The 24656-nt window shown below is 36.9% G+C and overlaps 4 protein-coding genes and 1 non-coding gene across 12 annotated transcripts in view; 2 read left to right on the top strand and 3 right to left on the bottom strand.

The window, feature by feature from the left end:
• Window positions 1-8516, bottom strand: part of LOC125196982 (50S ribosomal protein HLP, mitochondrial-like) — a 17823-nt gene extending 9307 nt beyond the window's left edge. Inside the window, exons 1-3 of one of the 2 annotated variants that reach the window (XM_048095663.1) lie at window positions 8336-8516; window positions 7694-7785; window positions 6680-7065 (exon numbers count right to left, since the gene is read on the bottom strand). In XM_048095663.1, the coding sequence (XP_047951620.1) occupies window positions 6691-7065; window positions 7694-7785; window positions 8336-8369 (501 nt within the window). In that variant the 5' untranslated portion in view covers window positions 8370-8516 and the 3' untranslated portion in view covers window positions 6680-6690. Of the gene's footprint in view, window positions 1-6552; window positions 7066-7693; window positions 7786-8335 lie in introns of those variants that run through there. The other variant, XM_048095662.1, reaches the window with a different exon arrangement.
• LOC125196983 (glutaredoxin-C1-like) lies at window positions 1870-2520 on the bottom strand. The gene has a single exon (XM_048095664.1). It carries the CDS (start codon window positions 2444-2446, stop codon window positions 2057-2059), a length of 390 nt encoding a protein of 129 aa, XP_047951621.1. The 5' UTR covers window positions 2447-2520; the 3' UTR covers window positions 1870-2056.
• An 8217-nt stretch (window positions 8517-16733) lies between the features above and the next one.
• On the top strand, window positions 16734-16849 carry LOC125197706. The gene has a single exon (XR_007172233.1). It is a non-coding gene; the product is annotated as a U5 spliceosomal RNA (small nuclear RNA).
• Window positions 16850-16976: 127 nt separating this feature from the next.
• Window positions 16977-21529, top strand: LOC125195942 (transcription factor TCP2-like). Of its 6 annotated transcripts, none has more exons than XM_048094240.1 (4): window positions 16977-17164; window positions 17930-18015; window positions 18219-19655; window positions 21239-21529. In XM_048094240.1, the coding sequence occupies exon 3, from the start codon at window positions 18259-18261 to the stop codon at window positions 19639-19641; it is 1383 nt and encodes a 460-aa protein (XP_047950197.1). In that variant the 5' UTR covers window positions 16977-17164; window positions 17930-18015; window positions 18219-18258; the 3' UTR covers window positions 19642-19655; window positions 21239-21529. The 6 variants fall into 6 exon arrangements, with proteins under 6 accessions (XP_047950197.1, XP_047950199.1, XP_047950196.1 ...); XM_048094242.1 differs by lacking the exon at window positions 16977-17164 and adding an exon at window positions 17225-17335; XM_048094241.1 differs by lacking the exon at window positions 16977-17164 and adding an exon at window positions 17441-17525.
• Window positions 21530-22027: 498 nt separating this feature from the next.
• The window catches only part of LOC125195943 (F-box protein At5g46170-like), a 3158-nt gene continuing 529 nt past the window's right edge, over window positions 22028-24656 (bottom strand). Inside the window, exons 2-3 of one of the 2 annotated variants that reach the window (XM_048094244.1) lie at window positions 23072-24140; window positions 22028-22360 (exon numbers count right to left, since the gene is read on the bottom strand). In XM_048094244.1, coding sequence (XP_047950201.1) covers window positions 23118-24140 — 1023 coding nt within the window. In that variant the 3' untranslated portion in view covers window positions 22028-22360; window positions 23072-23117. Of the gene's footprint in view, window positions 22361-23071; window positions 24560-24656 lie in introns of those variants that run through there. The other variant, XM_048094243.1, reaches the window with a different exon arrangement.

Below are 24656 nucleotides of genomic sequence, written 5' to 3'. Positions count from 1 at the left end.
GGGGATAAATTTTGGTGCTGATGTGGCGCTGATGTGGCAGGAGTTAGGGAGAAATAAGGGAGTTTTTAGGGAACTCCATTGGGAGTGCTCTTACAGACATAAAACTTCCGGAGGAGCCAAGGAAAGAAGCGCTAAGACCTGCCAAACGCGTCAAGAAGTCCCGCTAGGTATCCATACTTGTTAAAGGTCTCTTCATCTCGATCCCATTTCTCAATATAAGATGCACCCTTATTCTGATCATACTTGGCAGGGGCATCGTGATCTCTTGCAAAAAACCGTGCTTAGTTCTTCAAGAAGTTGTGTGCTGAACACAACATCAAAATTTAGTTTCTCTTCCTAATTTGTGATTTAACTAGAAAAAATTACTCTTTTTGTACATAATCAACAATCTTTTTTTTTTCTGTTTGATTTGTTCAAAAAAAGTTAGTCTCTTTCTGTTTTCAGGAATAAGGAGTACCATTTTTTCTTGATCTTCAATTTACTCATTTTAAAACTAACAACAATGGTATAAGTTGTAAATAAAATGATGAGTAAGAATAATATATTGTTTATATGTTTTCAAAATTAAAAAGTTCATACTATGGTAAAGAGACCCCACATTCCACTAACTCATTCCACTCACATATCATTTAAAACTAATAAATACAAGTGGGACCCTTAATTATATTCCTTTTTGGGACGTTAAATAGTAAGTAGTAGTAGTAACTATTTTTATTTTTGTCAAAATTTTTAATATTTTGGAACAAAGTGGAGCATATCAAACTGGATTTACATTCCATTACCATTTTGTGTTCGCATGCCTTCATTATTCTTAAAACTCATTTCGAATCAAAATTAGACTTTATAATGCATACCGAAGGATAATATATTTTTTTTTCTTCATCCCATATTATCATAAGTATTCTACTCCCTCCGTCCCAAGATAAGTGATTTGTATTCCTTTTTGGAGTGTCCCATTATAAATGACCTATTTCCATTTTTAGCAAAGAGTCATCTCTCTTACTTTATCTTCCACCTACTTTATTCTCTCTTCTCTCCTCTACTTTTATCTTTCTCATACTTTACTCTCTCCACTTTAACTTATTTAAATATCATTCCTTAAATTCCGTGTCCAAAAGAAGTAGGTCACTTATCTTGGAACGGAGGAGTATTTAGGATTATCTCAAATTATTTTTGATTAACTTTATTCTTTTAATACTTTATTTGCTATTTTATTCTTACACACTGAATTTACACTCCATTACCTTTTATGTTCACGTTTATTTCTAATTCTTAAAACTCACTTTGAGTCAAAATAAAACTTTACAATGCAAACTGAAGGAGTGGTCAAAATGACATTCCCATCTCAAACTACTTTAGTCACATTCCATTTAAAATTATCTCAAATCACTTTTATTAGCTTTAATTTTTTTGGCATTTACTTCCTCCGTCCCAGATAATTTGGGACACTTTGACCAGACACGAAATTTAAAAAATCTACTAATAAAAAATGAGTTGAAAAAGTTGGTGTAATGTAGGTCCTACTTTTAAAGTATTAGTTTTAAAATGGAAGTAGGAATGAGTTAGTGGAATATGAGGTCCACTACCAAAAATGGTAAAAATGAAATGAGACAAATTATGTGGGACGGCCTAAAATGGAATACTTGGTCGAATTATCCGGGGGAGGGAGTAATTGTTAATTTTTTGGCATTTAACTGTATCTGATATTTTATCCTCTTTATTTAATCATTAAATATCAATTCTTTATGTTTCATTCTCTCAATCTAATCATTAAACGTCAATTTCATAAACTAAAAGAAATGATTAAAATAGTATGAAACGAGTATAGTAGTATAGTAATTTAAGTATCAGAAATGAAAATTTATTTTTTTTGATAATAAAGTTTGGCAATGGATGACAACATATGGCTAATCAATAGCATCATGATTTATATGTACATGAAATATGTCACCAATCCATCTCATAAACATAACACAAATCCTCCATGCATATATATATGATCAAACACCAATTCACCAGTTAAAACAAGTTAGTTGAATTAAGCATCACAAATCAATCAAAGCCAAAGAGCACCGGCGTTTTTGAGGAGCGGCACGAGCGATCCGTTGATGTGGCACGCCATCACCGTCTCGATCCCGCCGAGAAACTTCCCGCCGACGAACACCGCCGGCACGGCCTTCCCTCCGCCGCCGAGGCGGTGCAGCAGCGAGAGGATCGGCCCGCCGGCGGCCTCGCGGTCGAGCTCGACGACCGTCGGACCGACGCCGAGGCCGAAGAGCAGCTGCTTGACGACGTGGCACATACAGCAGCCGCTGATGGTGAAGACGACCACCGCGTTGCCGGCGACGATCGCGCTCACCTTCTCGCACGCCGATTCCAGATCCGTCCGCTGCTGATCCACGATCCGCACCGCCGCCGATCGCACGTCCTTCGCTACTACCTCCATTGCTCCGATCTCCGATCGAATCGACGCAATTGTCGATGAAATCGCCGAAATTGAAAAAAGAGAGAGATCTGGAGAAATTGAGAAGGAGATCGAAGCAGAGAGGAATGAATTGACTGTTGAAGCATGCATTGCATATATATATAGATAGATAGATAGATACAGAATTGTAGAGAGAGAGAGAGAGAGGGATATAGCTGTAGAGTAGCAGGAGAAGTGTCTGGCGGCCTGGAAATATCATGCTTTCTGCATTCGGCTTTATCTCTATTTTCCGGATAACTGTATATTTGTACCTTTCTATCGCAACCAAATGCGTGAATTGTGTTTTCTTTTCTTTTGCTAATACCACTTTCATTTTTGTGTTAATCCTACCAATACTTTTTCAATCCCAATATCACCTTAATATTTGTGTTAATCCTACAAGACTTTTTTGTTTTATCCCATTGTGTTAATAGAGTCTTTTTATCATTACAAAGAACTTTATCACTTCGCCATTTAAAAACACGTTTTGACTCGACACGAGTCTTTAAAAATTGTTCCATTTGACTGCATAAAGAAAATGAATGAAAATATAAGTAGAGTGTGAGTACCGTTTTTATGTACTTCGTAATAATATACTCCCTATGTCCCACTTTAGGAGTCCCGGTTTACCATTTTTGGGTATCCCACTTTAGGAGTCCCGGTTGGAATATTCCATAAATGGTATTAGGCCCCGCATTCCACTAACCTTTTTCCACTCACATTTTATTATAAAACTAATCTAAAGAAGTAGGACTCACATTCCACTATTTTTTTTCACCAACTTTCCTTTATATTTCTTAAAACTCGTGCCGAACTCAACTGAGACTCCTAAAGTGGGACAGAGGGAGTAATTAGTAGAATGTCTACTAACTGAGTTAGTGGAGTATGTGATCCGCTTACTAAAAATAGATAAATTATAAATGCATTTTTAAATGGTAGACAATATAAGTAGTAGCAAAATGTGTCTAAGTTTTGGACGAAGTAAGGTTTAATTTTGTTAAGATATGAGTTTTAACCATTATTTTTTGTTTTTGTCGCAAGTGGAATATAATTCTCATTTCTATTGTAATTTTGAGTTAATTAATTTGGTTTTATGTGTTTAGAAAGAACATAGGCGGGACATAAATTTTTTTCACATGTAGTAATAATAGTTTTGGTGAGTTTACTAATGATAATATTGGTAAATATATAAGGCAAGGTAAGGAATAAGCGTTTCATTTTTATTGCAATAGTAATAAATGTGTTGGTTCTACAAAATAATGAACCAAAATTAAAAAAAGTACTACCTCATGAGGATTGTTTAACGAGGTACAGGTCTTTGTTCGTATTTTAAAAATTTGTTAGAATATGCTCTTCGACACGTGACATCATATATATTCATTCTTTTTGCATTTTCATTTAAATTTTTCAATACACTAACATTCTATGTTCAAACAAAACTATTATTCCTGAAAAAATTGACAAATTCTTTTTTCTCAATAATTCAATTAAGCTATTTGCACGTAGTTTTTTAACCTTTCGTAAAATTCTAATTTTGCATTGATCCGACCCCCATAATAGACTAAAATTTTATAATTTTATTTGTTAAACCCATTTCACCTGTTTGTGTTTTTTCATTTCCATTTTATATATTCTTAAATAAAATTTTATGTTCTCTCCCTCACATTTCATTTATTATTCATACTAATATCCTAATAAAATTATTTAATTTAATACTACTATAACTCTATATTCAACTCTGAAAATTTAAATTATTAGTATAAAATTAGAATAAATAAATACACCCTCAGTCCAAAAAAATAGGACACATTTACCATTTTTAGTCGCACACAAAAAATAGAGCACATTCATTTATAGAAAGTTTTGAATAAATAATAATCATACACATCATTCCACTAACACTGCTTCTCACTTATTTTTTCTCCTTCTCTATTACTTTTTTTAATTCTCTCTTACTTTACCAATTCTACATTAAAATCCGTGTCATACATAAATTATCCTATTTTTTTTGGACGGAGGGAATAGCTTACTAAGCAAATCAATAATTAAAAGAGTGAATTACATTTTTAGGCTCTATACTTTCAGCAACAAATATTTGCAGTACCTATACTTGCAAAATATCATTTGCAGTACCCAAATTATATCACTTGCTCATTTCAAGTGCCTTTTCACATTTTGACTAAATTTTTAGACAAAAACACCCCCAAAGGCGTAAAGGGCATTTTTGTATATTACGCTCCAAAAGTAGGCGCCAGTGTAAAATGCTTGTTTGTTTAATTTCTAGAATTTTTCAAATTTTGCATGGCAACTAGTGATGTTGGATTTTCGGTTGCTTTGTAGTCTAATTTGGTGTAGTTTCATTGTGGTTGAACAACTGTTTTTTTGTGCGATTTAATATCCATCGCAGTTCAGTTTTTAGAGTTATGAGTCAAAGATTAAATTTTTAGATTTAATATTCAACTGATTTTGTGAAATTAATATTCATCGCCGTTCATCCGAAAATGTTCTCAGTGGCCCTACTTTTGGAACGTAATGTACAAAAATGCCCTTTAGGCCTTCAGATGTGTTTTTGTCTAAAAAATTGATCAAAAAGTGAAAAAGCACTTGAAACAAACAAGTGGTAGAGTTTAGGTACCGCAAAAAGCAAATGTTCATTGCTGAAAGTATAAAGCTTAAAAATATAATTCACCTAATTAAAATAATTACAGAAACTTTCGATCAAATTCGATCACAACTTGGGAACTTGAGTCCAAATCAATATTTAATGTGATGTCCCACTCAAAAATAGAGTGTGTTTTATCGTGAACCAATGACGAGGCCTAATCCACAGCGGGGTCCACCAGTCCAAGATACACCTCATAATCATTTAATCACAACAGAAAAATATAAAAATAAGTTTAAATAAATAAAATTGACAGTTAGAGTCACCGGAATTACGTGAGACGAGTGAAGGACAAAATATACATACATAATATATATAGAGAGAGAAAGAGAGAGGGGGAGGAGGCGGTAGGTCACGCAGAGGGTACAAGCTTTTGACAGGAGGCGTGATAGAGCGTGAGCTGACGAAGATCAACACGCATTAAATGAGAAGTGTGTATAAAGAGACAGAGCGGTGGTTACGGCCGTGATTGAAGAGTAAAGCGCCGACAGCCCGACAGGAAACGCCGTCGTTTCATGATTTTTGATTTCAGAGAGAGCTTTGATTTTGAATGCAGCTGACACCAACGCCGTCTTCTTTTTCGCTGCATTTCTCACGTTTCTGCTCCTCTTTTTCTTATAGCTTTGAATGTAAGGAGGCTTGGCTCAGCTTTGAGATATCCGGCCCGTTTTGGGGGTTGTGGGCCTGGCCCATTATATTTTTGTTTTTAAAAGAAAAAAAATTAATAAGAATGAGTACGTGTCATGGGAGAGAGGTTAAGAGTAGAGATGCATGGTTAAACTCAAATTATCAGATCAGCCCAAAATCAGATCCTCCATGGTCCCTATTAGAAGTTTCAAATTTGATCGGCATATTTTTTAAAAAATTGATTGACTTTGTATTTGAAAGTGATATAACAAACACGTTAGTAGAATGTGAACATTTATATTTATTTTATAATAAAATGTGAGTAGGGTGAATTAGTAGAATATAAGATTCATTTGCTAAAAAATAGTAAAAGTGAAATGAAACTTCTAATGGGACCGGAGTGTACATGGTTCCTATTTATGAACCACAATAAACTGTAACGGGTTGGATCGAAATCGTCATACAGATTCTATTGGTTCAAGTTTCAATCTTTTTGCAATTCTATTCGGCATTTGGGAAAAGAGAAAAATCATGAGCCGTGACAACTTCCCACGGGCTGATCTAGAATCGAAAATATCAGAATAAAACTGGAAAAATATAATATTGCTTGGTAAATTAATTAATTTATTAGGAAAATGAAAATTTGGTTAATGTATTTAGTTCTCATTTAGTCTCTTTGTAAAAATTAACATTTATCCTTTAGTAGTACTAATTTTTTAACAGATGCATCATGACAAAAACTGTTTTGTTGCAAACTAAAATTTTCTAATTTAGTTACGAGTCTAATAAATGAAAGATAAAACAGGAACTCATTAGAATTTATATCACCCTTTTCTGGATATACTTCATCGACAGAACAGGAAGAAGTCTGTGATACCTAAATCAGTCTCTGAGTTCTTACATATAGCAATGATAGATTTTAGTATGTGATAACACTTTAGGCAATTTGCTCAGCAAGACTGAGAATCTTGAGATGCTTCTTTTTCCTCAACTCGTGAGGAACGGGGCCGAACACTCTGGTGCCGATTGGCTCGCCTTGCTTGTTGATGAGTACGACAGCATTGTCGTCAAACTTGACTTCGCTCCCATCACAGCGGCCCCGTGGCATTGCAGCACGAACTACAACAGCGTAGTGAACGTCTCCTTTTTTCACTTTCCCACCAACATGTGCTTCCTTGACCGATGCTACTATTACGTCCCCCAGTCTAGCTCCTTTCTTGCCCTTCAGTGCTTGTATGCACATCACTCTTTTAGCCCCGGAATTGTCCACCACTTTAAGGTTAGTCCTCATCTGTATGAATGTCCTTGTTTGCTGGAGACATATACATCCATTAGTCATGTAATCAATCTCCCCGGCATTATTATTCTTGTAACTGATACGATATAAGATTACGAAACATATCCCTTATGCACATTGCATGGAGTACTAATTTAGTCAGAAAACCAACAAACATGTTGTTGCTCCCACAGGATATAAACCAAGATGTTGTGAAGATACTTAGCACGGTCACAGGTATCGCGAGTTACATTCGTCTTATAATCTTGAAGATACTAACCGATATTCACAAGAACACTACAGCGACCACATTAAGACTTCAGAGACAACGTCGACTAATGAATTAGATAAAAAGTAACAGTCATACACATAGAAAACTGAACTAAGGTGAAGAAAATGAATGCACTAGGATCAAATTCCAAACTTAGCAGTCACACAACCAACAACTACATTGCTCCCACAAGATTTAAAACACAATGTCGCGAGTTACATTCAACTTATAATCTTGAAGATACTAACCGATATTCACAAGAACACAACAGGGACCACATCAAGTCTTCATGGACAATGTTGACTAATGAATTGAGCTAAGGTGAAGTAAATGAATGCACTATGACCAAATGGTAACTTATGTGGCAAAACATAGGGAATGGACTATACTAACTTGAGATAGGAAATCCATATCTGCCAATTGGGAAGACGGCCTGCTCGCCCCAAGAGCATTGTTGCTCAGACCACCCAGAATTGACAGACCGACTGATGTTTCGTCACACATAAGAAGAGAATATTAGCTATCTGGTTTTGCAAGATTCCAATTATTGAAACTGATGATAAAATGTCAAGCAGATGTTTAAGCTAACAATAAAAGGATGTTTCCAAATAACAGTTTCCAAGAGAATGCCAGTGATGGTAAACTTCAGCAATCTGATTGGATGCTGCAACTAACACATTCATTTCATTTTTGGCCTATAAACTTCACATAGCTTCAGATTTGCAGCAAAATTGAAACTCATTTCTGTTTTGCTTTTCATATTATTAGATCTATCGAGGAAATACGAAACCTACTTAGGGCAAAATCTTCAGCTCGAACACGCCAATTTCTTATAAAAGGAATCAACAGAATAGAACATGATAACAATTAACAGGTCGCACATAATTGGGGGTAAAATCTTCCAGAAAACCAGAAGCAATAAATTGGAATTCATTTCCTAATCCTATTTCAAGTTCTACTGATGACACTAAAACGAATCATTCCTTCATTCGAGCGAAAGATAGGAGTCAATCGAGTATGGTAAAACATACGTACCACGAAACAATTTCGAAGAATTAGAAGCAGCCATTTATCGAATTTGAATGAGAACTTTGATCGCACAACAATAGCTCAACAGCGCCTTTGACCTAACCAGCGGTACGAGTGAACTGAACAGGCGAGCTCAGTTGCTCTGTGAGGGCTTCTCTCGGCGGAAGACGGCGGCGGAAGGCGATGATTGCACTGTTAATTTAAAAATGGGCATAAAATAGTTTAATTGGTTCAATTTTGTATGGGCCTCTAGTTGAATTGGGCTTTAAAAATCGTACTCTCTCCGTCCCATAAAAGTTGAGACAAAATTTTTGGACACGGAGATTAAGAATTTATATTAAATAAATGATAGAGATGAAAAAAGTAGAAAAGATAAGAGAGAGTAAAGTAAATGATGGAATAAAATAAGAGTGATTAGATGTTCTGTCTTTAGTTAAAAAATAAAATGACTCAACTTTGTTGGGACGGACTAAAAAGGAATACAACTCAACTTTTATGGAACGGGGGGAGTAATTTTGAAGGTCCAATTGATTATGGCCTTTCAGTCTATTCTCTAGTTCACGGCCCAATTAAAAGTTAATGTCGAATCATGGTAAATTTGCAATTATCATTTCAATTACTCCCTCCGTCCCCGATTAAGAGTCACATTTTTTTCTATTTTGGTCTATCCTCAATTAAGAGTCACATTTCATTTTTACCATAAATAGTAAGTAGGTCTCACATTCCACTAACTCAATTCACTCTCATTTTATTATAAAACCAATACAAAAAAATGGGTCTCACAATCCACTTAACTTTTTCAACCAACTTTTCTTTACATTTCTTAAAACTCGTGCCCGATCGAAGTGTGACTCCTAATCAGGAACGGAGGGAGTAATATAATATTAAAATAATCGTGTCAATCAATAATTTTAGAGAAATATATATTGATCTCGCCAACTTCCATTTTACAAGAGCAAAACACTCCATAAAACTTAGATATCCATCATTTATATTCACACGCATAAAACAATACGGTTTTTTTTTAATTACCAAGGGTATTCACCGCCTGGCCCAGTAACTGTTCCCGCGCTGATTTGTAGGCACCTCAATGGGTAAAACAGCTGGCCCAAGGATTTAAAGTTGCTCCATACCCAAAGACACGGATCGATCCTCTGACCATTTGGTTAAGGATGGACGAGTCTCATGCCACTCGACCACACCCATTAGGAAAACAATACGTTTTTATTATTGCATTATAGGAGTAATTTTTTTTTTTTCGTTTTCCCTCCTTTTAGCATTCAAAATAACTTTAGATTTATGTCATGGAAAATGACCACTTTATTAGGTGAAAAAAGTTATTACTCCTATAAAGTTGGAAAAGCACATGATATCGTTATATCTACAAAAATAATAAATTAATTCCGTATTAAATACTACTACCTCAGTGACAATTATGCCGTGGTCCATGACTCTCCATATATACCAACATACCTCATTTGTTAGTTTTGTGAATTAAATAATAGTAACCATAATGTAGAAAAAAAAAAGAATAAAAGAATAGGGACCATGACAATTTTGATAGAAGCAATCTCAAGCACTTTTGATTACTCTAGATTTGTGCATTCTTTATATAGACATATAGATTTATCCAAAAAGTTGCTAGCGCATAACTGAAAATACAGCCAGCGTGACAAATAATTAATTGCATGTGCTCTAAATCTTATTACAAAATAAAGGTTTAAAAGTGCTAAAACTTGATTTCATCTACTTGCGGCCCAAACTAACACTATATACAGACTTGGCGATATGATTATTTGATGAATGATGAAGATTTTGAAAAGAATAGGGTGGGAAAATTGGTACAGAAGGATGAATGATGTCACAACGGGTACGAAGGAATCGTTGATAAGTCGTGGTGCCCAGGGACGGATCCAGGAATATAAATGGAGGGGGCAAAATTATATGTAAGGAAAATTTAAGAATTTGAGAAGGGGCAGATATAAAGAAATTTTTTAAAAAATGCAAAATTAAAAAAATAGCATATGTTAAAAATATTTGAGGAGGGGCATTTGCCCCACCTTGTGCTAAGGTGGATCCGTCCCTGGTGGTGCATGTTGTTTAATGATTGACGCCACAAACGATTGTGAAGATCGTTTGTTAAATCGGACAAAAAGCAATTGAGAACTCAAGAGAGATAAAACTCATCATAATATTAATATTCAAATGTGTCTTTATAGTCCAACAACGAGACCTTTATATAGGCAACGAAAATCCTAAACTTATAGAAATTAATGTATGTCTTTATAGACCATCGTTTGTGGCGTCAATCATTCCACACCACGACTTATCAACAGTTCCTTCATATTCCACACCACGACTTATCAACAGTTCCTTCATATCTGTCATTCTGTTGTGAGTTGTGACGTCATTCATCCACTCGAATGAAGTGTGAAGCATGAAATGAAGTGAACAGTCCACGGCTAAGGTGATACAATTGCTTAGACTTTCGTACAATAAATATTTAAGCTCAACCATGTTCATGTTATTACCTGATAGTGAAATTGTCGGCTTAATATCATGGATATATTATATAAATAATTGCTCGCAGGAGCAACTCTGTCCATCCGGACAACGCAATTATCTCCGGATGGACAGAGTTGCAACACTACATAAATAAAAGGATAAAAAATGGAATTCATTTAGTTTTAATAAGAGATGTATCATACGAATGCATCATTGTCTCGTGACTTCTGCCAAACCTTTAAGTTTCTTCTGTTTGTACATTGTTCTATTTACTCATCACTTACAAAACGTACACCTGTATTCTTTTATCTTTAACTATATGTATATATATATACACGCACTCACCATTTGTGTAGAATGATTAAATGAATTGGACACAGTTATCATTACATGTAAATAATGTATACTGGTCCCTCCGTCACAACCCAAGATAGATGTCACACTTTTCTTTTTAATTTGTCTCATAAAAGATATCATATTTCTTCTTTTAAAAATAGTTCTCTCTCAATCATTTATAAAATTATATTTTCTCTCAGTACTTAACACACAAAATAACATCTCCTAAAAACAATGGTGAAGCTATGGTAATTTAGTTTATTAGTACTCGTAGTTAATAAAGTGAGGGTGAGCTCAGGTATTTTAGTCACACGTAGAATTTATAAGCTCAACTTTTAAAGTACCCATATCTATAAAAAAAATATAATCTATCGAATAATATCAAGAAAAATTGTAGAAATTCGAAATTTATATTCAATAAATAGTACTATACATTATCTGTGATTAAAAATATGAAGAAAAATAATTAGGATTATGAGCTATAAAACTATATGATATCTTCCATATTTTGTAAGTACATATACTGATCCAATTTTAAAAAGTACTTTGTGCTTTGATTAAAACAAATTAAAAATTGGAAGGAAATACTATATTATGAATATGACATAAGTTTACTATCAATATAATAAGGAGTAAGGATTATACTACTACTACTTGTATACATTTATTTCTATAATTAATGGAAACAAGTTGAAAGAAAAGGAAAAGAGGAAATAAATGTGTAAAGATGCGAAAAGTGAAGGGCATAATGATAAATAAGAGGAGTGATGATGGCTCACGAAGACCGTGACACGTGCTGTATGCTGATCGAGAAGTCAGCTCCCGATGCCTTGAATCTGTCATCCCACTCACTTCCCTCTCAGACACGGACACGTGCCCATGCCTCCTTTCTCCACTATTTTATGGAGTATCTTTTTTACTTATTGTTTTTCTTATCAAATTAAAAGGAATTAAAGTATACTCCATAAAATAAAATAAAATATCCCATTTTAAATCAATATATTTTAAGGAATGTAAAGAAAAATATGTGAAAAAATTAGTAGCATTGCATTTTTCATATAAATCTTAGTTTATATTTTACTCACTTTGATAATAAAAATACTATTTCATTTTTTTAATGAATGATAAGTAGATATTGCATCTCATTAACTTATTCCCTTTGAAAATAGTCCCCTTTTTTTAACTGTTTTTCTATTATTCTCTTATGTTTTATCAATATTTTTTTCATACTTTATCAATTACACATTAAAGTTTAAGCCCTCGATAAATAAGAACATGGGGAGAATATGAAAATGATATTCATATTTCACCAACATTTTCAACGTGTATTACTTGAAGAACGTTCCACAAAAAGTAAATACTCCCCCTGTTCCCTATTAAATGTCTCATATTTTCTTAATGGGACGTTTCTAATAGTATTTCATTTTAATTTTACTACTTTTAGTAAATGGATCTCACATTAATTCTACTAACTCATTGTACTATTATAAAACTAATATACAAAAGTATTATTCATATTTCACTAACTTTTTCTATTCATTTTTTTCATAAAGTCAAACAATTTCGTAAAACTTGCACCGGTCAAATTTAAGACATTTAATGAGGACTGGAGGAGTAAGATTCATTTTTGTAATCTTATTTGATAGAAATACATATATACAGTCAATTTTTTATATAAATTTATTTAAATAAATATAAATGAGAATAATAACATAATAATTTTAAAATAGGATATGACGAAATATAAAGAATATCACTCCTATTTAAAAGCAGAAATATCACTTTTCCATAACAAAAAGAAAGAAATTATAAAATGTGTTGCTTGACCCTCTTGAAAAGCTGTTTTCTATACATAAAATAATGCAACCTTTTCCAGCCTTTTCCCATCATACCCCTTATTTTTTTATTGTTCTTTCCCACTCTGCCCTTCCATTTTATTTAATCCAAACATTAAATAAATGCCAATTGATTGCACCAATAACTGATCGATATTTGATGACACTTTAATAATTTATTTATATAATATAGTTTGGCCTCAATTTTACCGGCAACTGACTCACTCTGGAATTGCTCCAACACACCTTAAGAGAGTTGGTGCTAAATCTAGCATAGTATTACTTTATATTATCATATTTCTATATTTAATTATTCAATCTTGTGGTATCTTTGATTTGGATAAGAATTATAGTACACACGCACGTTTCACGCTTGTTTTCAAACACTATATCTAGTACCCATTCCATTTTCGCCACTCGTCAAGCCCGCCTATGGCACGGTTCTTCGTATTTTATTTTATCAGTACGAATCAGTTGTGTCATTATATCGTATAATAAGCAGTTTAGTATACAAGATTAAATCACTAAGGTCTTAAGCCCTACCAAAATAGTACTATAGTATATGTATCAAGGATAAATAATCGGAAAAAATCAAAAAATATGTCAAATCTGTTTGCCACTATCACTATCGATAACGTCCATATATGATTTTCAGGTAGTCATATCATCAGATACAATTTTACCAAAAAAACGGCATGGGGTGGTCACGAATAAATCCAATATTCGTAGTTTTTTCGGTTGAAGTTGAAAGTCGCGGGATGGACCAGAATTTGACCAAACTTCATGCATGTTTTGATAACAAGGGTCAAAACAAATTATACTGAAATTTTTCTCTCAATATTTCACATACGAAATACTTTATACAACCCTACTGAAAACAAAATTTGTGTCTGCCCCGAGTATTTTTTTTTTATAACTATTCATTTATTTTGTTACTAATTTTTTGGTATGTGATATTTTTAATGAGTGAGGAAGCTTATCCTTAAACGGAAAAAAGAGCATACACCTGTTCCATTGAGCTGGATTGATGGATCATAAGAGAAATTGGCGGGAAAGTGATCGTTTGTGTGTATATGTGTGATATGATATGATAGAAGATTAATGTAGAATGAAGTTTAATTGAAGATGGGGATAATGTTATGATTGTAAGGGGTGAGGGATTGTGAAAGGCGAATGATGGGGTATAGAGACAAAAATGTGGTCCAAATTTGAGAAAGGCTTTTAATGTCTAATGCAAATTCAACCCTTTCCCCATCCTCCCTCAGGTGGGGTGTGGGGATTAATTTATCTCCGACCCCGATGTCGGACTCTGCCCTCGCCCCGATTTTGACATGTGCTAACGTACCAACAATAAGAAGTGAAATAACATAAGATCATGCTATGGTGTCGGAAGGAGGGAGAGCCCGCCATGATTCCGATTTTGAACTAATGGCCAACAATTTCGATTCAATAGGAGTCTTTTGGGCAGTTTTGGCTAGTTTTTTGTTTCCCAATCATTTTTCTATCGCCTTTTTCAATTTTTTTCTAGTTTTCATTATTTTTGCCTAAAATCGACGGTTAATCAAAGAAATACGGTTCCAATTTGAAATCGGTAAGACTGATATGCCGGTTCCGGTTTAACTTGTGAGAGACTATAACGGTTCGAAAACCATAACGACCAATCTGAATCGAGATCGAACCCGAAATCCTCATTCAACCGGTTCAACTATGCATGCACTATTGGTTTCTTTTTGGCTAATTAAGTTAATTAGTACATAGGAGTAATATTGAGTACATGAGATCGAGAGATAATATCTGATTATGTGTTGATGGTATTGGCCCATCATATTCTACAACCCATTAGTATCGAAGTAATTTATAAATGGTGAAAATGGGGGGATGATGCGCATCATTTTCGTACGGACAAAATTGATATAACTAATGGTTTCACAATAAATTACATTTAGTGTGTCTTAAAGCCGTTTTTGTAGGACGGATTTTTTGTAAGAACAAAAACAAAAATATTTATGTGGAACCCAAATCACCTTTGTTAAAGAAATTGGAATTTGATGAGTAAGCAATTGGCAACTTGACATTTGGGTGGTGGAGAACACTATTTTCAACTTTTTACTCCCACTTGTGGGAGCTCAGTTATTTAGTGATGTCTATATATATAGTAACCTTTGTTTTAAATATTATTTTACTTTTATATGCCAAATTTGGTATCATATTGTTTTAGTAAGTAGTCACTTTACATTTATATTTTAACATTAAGGGGATGTTTGGTTGGGAGTAATAGTAGGGAACATGACAATTACTAGGAGTACTAATTTAATGAAATACAGTATAATAGTACTAAACTTGTCCGTGATATTTAGTTTCGTTGTAACTCGATGCAATTTTTGAGAACTTATAAAAGAAAATGATTGAAAAAGATAGGAGAATATGATTATCAATTTCATATTTTAGTTTACTAATGATAAATTAAATGCGCACGACTTTTCATTGCAGGGTTAGAGATTTAGGTGGCGTTCGGTTGTCATGACTAATTATCATGAGACTATCCATCTAGAATTAAGTTGTGGGATTATTTTAGTTGAAGGGAGGAGACTATGACTAATTATCATGAGACTATTCATTTAGGATTAAGTTGTGGGGGTCAATCTTATCAACCAAACATGATACATATTTAATCAAGAGATTTAGTCTCGTCAACCGAACACCCCCAAAGTATTTTTAGTTCATAACTTTATACGGTGAAAACATCATTACACTATGCTGAATTCGTGTTATAGAGTAATTAATTAGTTATGAACAAGTTGTAGGCACACTACATATTTGGTGTCATAATTTGTCACTCAATCAGTGCATTTTTCCTAGAGCTGCCCAAATCCTTTTATTTAGTTCAACTATACCCTTTTATTTAGTTTAACTATACGATGGAAGCCCTAACTTTTGGTAGTATCTAAAAGTCAAGTAACAATATAATTAAAATAACATGAAAGAAACTTAATTGGATGATTTGCAATTGATTAATTTTCATGAAACCCTGAAAACAAAAATTGATGGATTATAAATAATTGAAGCTGTTAGAAATCCAGCTATCATATATAATAGGTACAAGAACCTGTGATTAAGTAGCTTGTTAAATTGTGTGGATTTGGCTTCGGGCAAAAAGGAGCAAAATCTTCATAACATCTTCTATTAACATATGTGTTTCCTCAAAACATGGCAATGAATTCAACACATGTAATTTCAATAAAGTCACCCTCAAGTTTATTACCTAGCTACTACAAAACAATATAACCTATGCTCAATCTATAGAAATTGTTTTATAATTAACAAAAAAAAGTCACTTGTTCATGATTCAAAGTTGCTTCTTTATGATAATATCGTTTCCTATATATGTAATTCGTTTATGATTATTTATATGAATATATTTTATTGAAGAAAAGAACGAGGTTGATTTAAATTCCTAAATATATCCGAGTAAGGCACAATTGGAAGGGGTGAATGATTAAATCGAAACTAGCAGATCAACTTTAATTGAATTGATGATTCGGATTCTCGAACCAAAACCACCTGTCCACCTCTTATACGTTAAACTGGAACCATCATACTAGTTCAAACGGCCCAGTTCCAGTTTCTATTTTTTTAAAATCACAATCAATGATTTTAGCCTAAATCGAAAGAAATCGATGAGAGCAACCAAAATACAATAATTTCATCACTTTTTTGAATATATAATGCAGCCGCGCGTTGAGTACGTAACAAACTATTCTTTCTCCTTTTACTAGAGAATACAGTGTACTCGTTGCTATCGAGCGGCATACACCAAAATAATCCTAACATTTGAATAATTGTAAATGAAAAGGGGCTACAAAATTAAGTAGCAAGCGATAAATATGGGAAAATTGGTGGGCGAAATTAGGAAAAAAGTGAAAATAAAAGGATAAAGAAAGCAAAGAGAAGGCAACGGCGTTGTGTCTGCCCTTTCTCGATTCAACCCCATTTGATTAGGGCTTTTAATTTCTGAGTAATTACTATTTCCAGACCCAAATTATAAACCCTAAATTCTCGTGATTTTTCATTTTTAGGATAAAATTCAAACCAGCTAATTTTAGCTGCTTTGGAGTTGGGAAAGTTGGGAGATAAGGAAGCAGCTCCACTGGAATTTCGGGTAAATCCATTTTCGCAAACTTCGAAATCGGGTCATTTGCCTGCATATGTCTTTTCAATTGCATTTCTCTCTCATCCACTCACCCCCACTCTCTCTCTCTAGAGTTCGATTTCCGTCTCATCTCCACCATCTCCTTCAAAATCCAAGGGTTTCGACACTTTGCTGAAGCAAGTACTGATAATGCGTGTTAATTGCTTGTGCTTTTCTGAATTGAGCTGTGTTGAATTGCGATCGTGTTTATATTTTGAAGGACGTGATGAGAAGCTGCTCTTCTTAAGGAGATCCAACGGTTTTCTGCTGGATTTCTAATCTCAATTTGTCGTTAACGATTAATGGCGTATTAATCTGGACGACAGCGTTCGTGCGTAATTAATTAATCTATTAATTTATTTAAGCAAGTATGCATTAATTAATTGGTCTGTGTAAGCAGATGGTAATTATGCTATGTCTGCCATTGCTAGGGTCAGTGAAGCTTTAATTACTCAGCTCTCTTTCTGTAGCTAGCACCTGTCTCTTTCCCTTTGAAGAAACCCCAAATCTCAACCAACAATTACCTCATAATTTAGGTTTAGCCTCAATTTCAGCTTAATCACAAGTAATTATATGCTCATTGATGTGAACATTTTTCCTTTTTCATTCATCGCCTTTTACCCTTTCTCAGCATCAGATTCTATTCTATTATTGTATTTTTGGGGGTGGTTGAGTTGATATATGTGGTGGTTAATGTTTTGACTGTTCTAATCTTTTGATTTTTTTTTGTTGCAGAGGTTAAGCAGGCTTTGGTTTTGCTTTTGAAGGAAACTGCAAAAAAGCTTCAAACAAAGCCCTCTCCTCTCTCTGACCTTTTCTCTGTATGTAACGTGATACAGTTTTTTCTCAGATAATATCTACAGTTTCTCTCTCTAGATATATATGTATCTATTTTGTATGCATATGGTGCTACAAAAGCCAAAGTAGTCTGTGTAATCGTCATCAATGCAAAGGACGGTACAGTCTTCCCCACATCCACTACCCACTGTTTTTCTCTTTCCTAAGTTAAAACCCTAATCTTCAGATTCAAAAGCAAAGGGGAAAGGGATTGAGGAAAGGCATGTATGGAGGTGGATGATCAGATTCGATGTAAGTTCCCTAGAATCAGCGGTAAATTAGGGCACGCTCAGAAGATGGATGATGAGGAGGAAGAAGGGGATTGTAACAACAAGAGAGGCGGAGCCGCCGCCGCCGCCGTGGATCTCGGTGGTGGAGTTGGGAGATTCTACAACTGGCCTTCGTCGCGGATTGTTAGGGTTTCGAGAGCTTCGGGGGGGAAGGATCGGCATAGCAAGGTGCTGACTTCGAAGGGGCTGAGGGATCGGAGGGTGAGGCTGTCGGTGAACACCGCTATTCAATTCTACGATTTGCAGGATCGGTTGGGGTATGATCAGCCGAGCAAGGCGGTGGAGTGGCTGCTCAAGGCGGCGGCGAGCTCGATTGCGGAGCTGCCGCCGATGAATACTCCGTTTCCTGACACCCCCAAGCAGCTGAGCGATGAGAAGAGGTCGAGCACGGGTGGAAGCGATCAGCTCTGCTTCGACTCGGCTGAGATCGATTTGGACGGTGGTGGAGGTGGAGCCACCGGTGGCGATTTGAATTACTCGAATCAGCAGCAGGTGACGAAATCTTCGGCGTGCAGCAGCACCTCTGAGACGAGCAAGGGCTCGGGGCTGTCTCTCTCCAGATCTGAGAGCCGAATCAAGGCGAGGGAGCGGGCAAAGGAGAGAGTGGCGGAGAAGGAGAAGGAGTCGACGACACATCACGGCGCCGCGTCTCTCAACACTATCTCTCACACTACTTCCTTCACCGAGCTCTTGAGTGGCGGAATTGGTAGTGTCAGTAACAATGCCTCAAGCCCTAATTCCACCGCCGCCGCTGCACAAAGGCACTGGTCCTCCACTCCCATGGACTACTTCACCTCCGGTCTCCTAGGGCCGCCGTCCACCGCCCGTCCGGCTCAAATGCACATTCCGGCGAACAACCCTTACACCTCCGTCGCTTCGCCGCTGTTCAGCGTCTCCGCCGACCACCACAACAACCACCACCACCACCCGGAGCTCCAGCACTTCTCATTCGTGCCAGACCACTTTGTCCCTGCCGGAAACGCCGCCGCGGGAGGAAACCACCACCACCACAACAGCGGCGGCGGGCAGCAGCAGAGCATTGAGTACAATCTCAACTTCACGATATCCTCTTCCGCCAATTCATCTGGCCTTGGTGGCTTCAACAGGGGGACCCTTCAGTCCAATTCATCCTCGCCGTCACTACTGCCTCACCTCCAGAGGTACTCATCCGACGGATCCGCCCCGAGTTTCTTCCTCGGCACGGCCGAGACCCACCACCAGTTCCTCTCCGCCGGCTACGACCCCCGCGGCCTGCAGCTCTGCTACGGCGACGCCCACGGCCGCCACCACGCCGCCCAGAGAGGGAAAGGCAAGAACTGACACCGTCCAACCAGGTACTAATATAAAGACTCAGTTTTTACAGTTTTCTTTAATTTCAGGAACCGTATATTAGATGAATCCGGTGACATTGTTGCCACATTTTTCCGTGTAGTACGATGAACAGTAGTAGCTTGAAAAAAAATATTCTTGGTATCGGGAAAAGGAGGGGCTTATGATTAAATTAATGGGGAATTTCTCATTGATTTGGTGCTTTTTTTATTAAAATCATCGCACGGGAATAGAGATCGGCTGGTTGTCTGCTTACTTGGTTCCCTTCTTACTAACACATAATGGCGGAGGAGCCAGGTGTTGCTCCACCACTCAAAGATGCCCACTTTAGCATCTCCCCCTCTCTGTAACTAGGTTTTTAAGTGCTGTCTCCTCTAACTGTGGCTGCCCCACTATTGGTCTCTCAAACTCTCCAAACATCAACACTTGTCATTTCCATTTCTTTCTTTAATGCAAGGATTTAGGGTTTTTGGTTATTATCTTAAGCAACTTGCCCTTTTTGCCTGCAAATACTATTGTTTCCTCCATTTTAGTAGTAGTATAACAATTTGTGATTCTTACACCTGGGTCTTCAAAAAGGCATTTTTGTTCCTTTTCTTTTCAAATTCTGGTAACTGCTTTTGCGTTATTTTAGGGAGAAAATAGAAAGTATAGTAATAAATTAAGGTTGTTTTTGTTTGATCTACATATAGACGAAATTTAGGGGTAAAAAGTGCAAATATTTCATACTCCTAGTTGCAAAAATGTTGACATTGAACATAAGTCATGGAGTAGAACTTGAAGTGTCACTTGCTTGCAATATTATTAATTTTAGATCTGAGCTATATCGTATAGTTTCATCTTACGGTCAAATGCAACCATTTCATTTGGCACATACTCAATCCTGAGGTAATCAAGGCTAGAGCAATTTTCTGCAGATAGGTGTGGTTAAGATTTATTTATAAAGTTTGATTCGTTCTTTAATGAGTATAAGTACTAACTAACTCTACAATTAAGTTGCTCTAAATCAGACAATGTTATAGTGACAATTAGACAGTGTCTAATATGAGATCTTGACCTTTTATAGACTAATAACAGCATGTAAAATGTCATTGACCACCTGTTAAATGAAATCACTGTTGGAAACTTAATGAGTCACAAATAGAATATGCCAAAATGTGTTTAGGGGGCTTAAGTGGACTGTTCTCAGTCAACATTGAATAGAAGGATCTTAAATTCAATGCTTCTTGACTGAATAGACACTGACTTAAGTCAACACTTGTTCATCCTGACTATTACCACCCCCTTTTTTGTTAGAATATTTGAATCAATGTCTATAAGCAAGCCCAAAACCAAACGCCTGTCTACTTACCTGCCTAGATATGCATTTTGGATAGGAACGGTGTGCAATTATTATGTATGCTGAGGAAATCACCCCAATAGGAGTCTTGACATTTACAGCTTGATTTTCCATTTGCAACATCACCATACAATGCGTGCCATATGTGGTCGACTCTAGTGTTTAATGGATTTCTTCTTCTTCGTTGCCATCTTTGAAATCTGAAAGTTCTGAGGTCTGAGCAAACTTGAATGGTATGTTTGCGTGCAGGTAAATGCGAAGACGCGCGAAAAAGGAACAGGCGCACTGGCTGAGCAGAGCGCCCCGTGTAGAGCGCCTGTGTAATGATTATTATGCCTAGGATTTCTAATTGCTTCTTCCAAATCCAATTCTATTAGCACACTCTGTTTCACTTGCTGCTCTCTATTACATAATGTTTGTTTTGTGCCCAAAGCAGCAGTTTGTTTGTTTGAGAAAATCTGTTTTATCCTCGCAATTTTTATGTAACTTGCCTGCTATTGAGAAGACAATTGCCCATATAATTTGCTTGGATTAGTAGCATTTTCTGTTGTGCAGCTGTTGCATGAATACAACTATTACTATGTGTTGCAGATTGCCAGATAATGAGGCATAAATAATTGAAGTGGTGAATTGTGTTTTGAAGAAAATAAGTAGCTGGAAACAGCTTGCTTGTTTAGTAATAATTGCAACATTCAATAAACCAATACTAATACTAGTAACAAAATTTACAACCTATATTATACTCTTGCATATGGAATTGTAACATCATAAGTTATTGCAAGCAACCACTCAACTGGGGAGTACTTTTGATGAGGAAAAAAGCAAGGTGGGTCACTTCCATTTATTTCAGCTTCTAATTGGTTTATTTTATGAAATCAATTCCTTCTCCACCTTAATTGAGACATCTAATGGGACCTTATTTCCAGTTGAGATTCAATGCCTTTCCTAACACGTTGCATATGTAATCACCAATAACATATTCACTTTCACCAAAATATCTGCCAATTATATCAAATGACATAAACAGAGTGACCAACATCAAGATTCGAATCAAGATTTATTAGTGGGTGAGCCTTTTAGAAGGGGGAGCAGATAAGCATAGATGGTCATACCTACAATATTCACATATACATAATGAGATTATCAAAATCACATTACTCTTACAAAATGATTGTCCAGTTGCATAGCACGCGGTTGTTAAAGTATAAGTGTCGGTTCGAAACGAAAGCAATCTGGCTTGATCAACCGACTTCTCGTACCACATTCATAGCTTATAAACTCTGACTGCAACTTAGATTGCAGCTTGCTATGCTCAAAACAAAATTTGAAGCCAAAGTCTGAGCTTTCGGGATTTCAGTAGCCGCAGTTCACCTGAAAGATAAGGAAGTCAGAATCGCCAATGTAATAGGGAGAATAAATTAATCAAAAGCGACATCAAAGCTTAAAAGAGACGGCGATATTGCAGTGGCAGCACAGGATTGAAAAGAGGAAACTGGTAAGAAGTCCCTCTTCCAGAAAGTGAGGTGATTGTTTCAACAATCCCTCTCACAACAACTTCGACATAAAAGTGTTATTCAAGAAATTCTAGCCTAAGTCATCCAACAACTTCATATTGGTTTGCTAGAATCACAATCAAAGCATCATATCAGAATGAAATTTCTACCCTTCAATTTTGATAAGATGACGAAGAAAAGAACGAACAGTTCACAACAAGCATCTTCTTCAATTGGAGTAAGAAAACTATAACATGTGGCAATCTGCAAGATAATAGAGCGGTGGATCTAAAATCACGAAATCATTTAAATCAGACAGGCAAAACTCTTTGGGACAAGACAGATGCAAAGGGAGTCAATAGAATTATGCATCTCTCTTATGGAGTAATTGGGAATCCAATATGCAATTCAGAGAAAAATCAGAAGCAATTGGTTGTGATTTTCAGAAACCAAGACATAGCAAATTACCACAATTGAAACAGCACTAAGAATAAACAAGACAATTCAACTTCAAACCTCAGGAGAATTACAATGTCAATATACTAACAATCAAAACTTATTAAAGAATTCAGTAAGCAGATGAAAATACCTCAGCATCTGTCTCTTCATCTTTAGACAATCACAACCCCCCTCCTTCAGAAAGAGTTCATTTCGAGGCAATAGGTCCTCCTCTTCACCAACATCCTCGCAGCAGCCCCAAATGGCTCCTCAAACGCCGACGCAACCCAATTCGCCTCCGAACACGCCACCTCCTTCTTCGGATGCTCACTCGGCCTGATCGCGACCAATGTCGCCCCTTTCAACACCATCCCGTTAGGCAACTCGAGATGAGAAGCATACCACAGCCGCATGTTCAGAGCCGGGACAAGAGTCCTCTTCGAAGCAGATGATGCAGACAGAGGCTTCACCCTCAGCTCCTCCAGCTGCTCCTTATTCATAGACAGCACCCCTTGCCCATCAGCATCCGTCAAAACCAAGCTCGCGAGCGTCTTGTGCTCCGCTATTATAGGCTGCAGAAGGTAATGCCTGGCGGAGGCTGCGATCAACGAGCTGATCGTCCACACGACGCGCAGCTTCAAGCCTCCGTTGGTGTAGAACGATTCCGGTATGCTACCGTTATCGTTCTCCGCTCCGTTGTCACTTCCAATTGCGGTACTGCAGCTGCTGTTTGCGCTCTGCACGACGCTGGAAGCTCCGAGTATCACGCAGCTATCAAGCGTGGAGCCGAATTCCGCCTTCCATTTCAGCAAAACGCCGTCATCAATCCCCAATTCCCCCGTGGGGAGCTCAATCCTCAGCACCTTGATTTCGTTGAAATTCTTCAAAACCTGCGTCGGCGAATGGTGCGTTACGATGCTCTGCTCCCCTTGGCAGTCGAAATCCTCCGCGAGGCGGCGCGCCGAGGGGTTGATGAGCTGAGACAGCGACTGCAAGGGTTTGAACAGCCCGGAGAAGAAGGTGCGGAAGAGAGAGGAGATCGGGTGGCGCGACTTATCTCCAGCGGCGGAACCGGACGAGGAGGAAGAGGAGGTGGAGGAAGGATCGTCGTCGGAGATTACGCAGTCGACGCGGACGACGACGTTGTCGACTTGAGGAACGAGCGAGTGGAACCGCCGCGAAACGACGCAGCATCTTCCCAGCGCCTTCACGTCGCCGATTTGATTGAAGATCAGGAGGATGAGAGAGTCCGGCAGCCGGTCGAAGTGGTCGACCGGCTCGGGGTGGATTTTCCGGCACAGATCTGCTCCGATCGAAGCCATGGCTTTCAGCAACGGTTAGAGCTCCTCAGGAGCTGAAATAACCCCAACAACTTCGCAGGAAATACGCGAGAATCGGAAGGTGATTGAAGCGAGTTTTGCGCGGAGAGATGTAATCGGAGAAATTGAGTCTAACAAACTCAGTGGATCTGAGAGAGATAGAGAGAGAAGGAGAGAGGGAGAGAGTTAATTCAAGGAATTAGGGTTGGAGTTGAATGAGATGAGGGAATTTGGGGGAAGTGAGTGAAGCTGAAGAAGAAGAGGGAAAATGGCGATGGAGGGTTGGTGTGTGTTGTGCGTTTCTTTCTTTCCTTTCTCTATTTTTTTTCTTTGCTTTTGTGCTTAAAAGAGTAGCGTTGATATACAGTTGAAATATCAAAACGACATTGCTCCCAGTCGTTTCGCTTCATTAATTTT

The sequence above is a fragment of the Salvia hispanica genome, chromosome 6 (assembly GCF_023119035.1).
Source record: "Salvia hispanica cultivar TCC Black 2014 chromosome 6, UniMelb_Shisp_WGS_1.0, whole genome shotgun sequence".
In the NCBI taxonomy this organism is placed as follows: domain Eukaryota; kingdom Viridiplantae; phylum Streptophyta; class Magnoliopsida; order Lamiales; family Lamiaceae; genus Salvia; species Salvia hispanica.
This window is presented reverse-complemented; position numbering and strand designations above follow the sequence as displayed.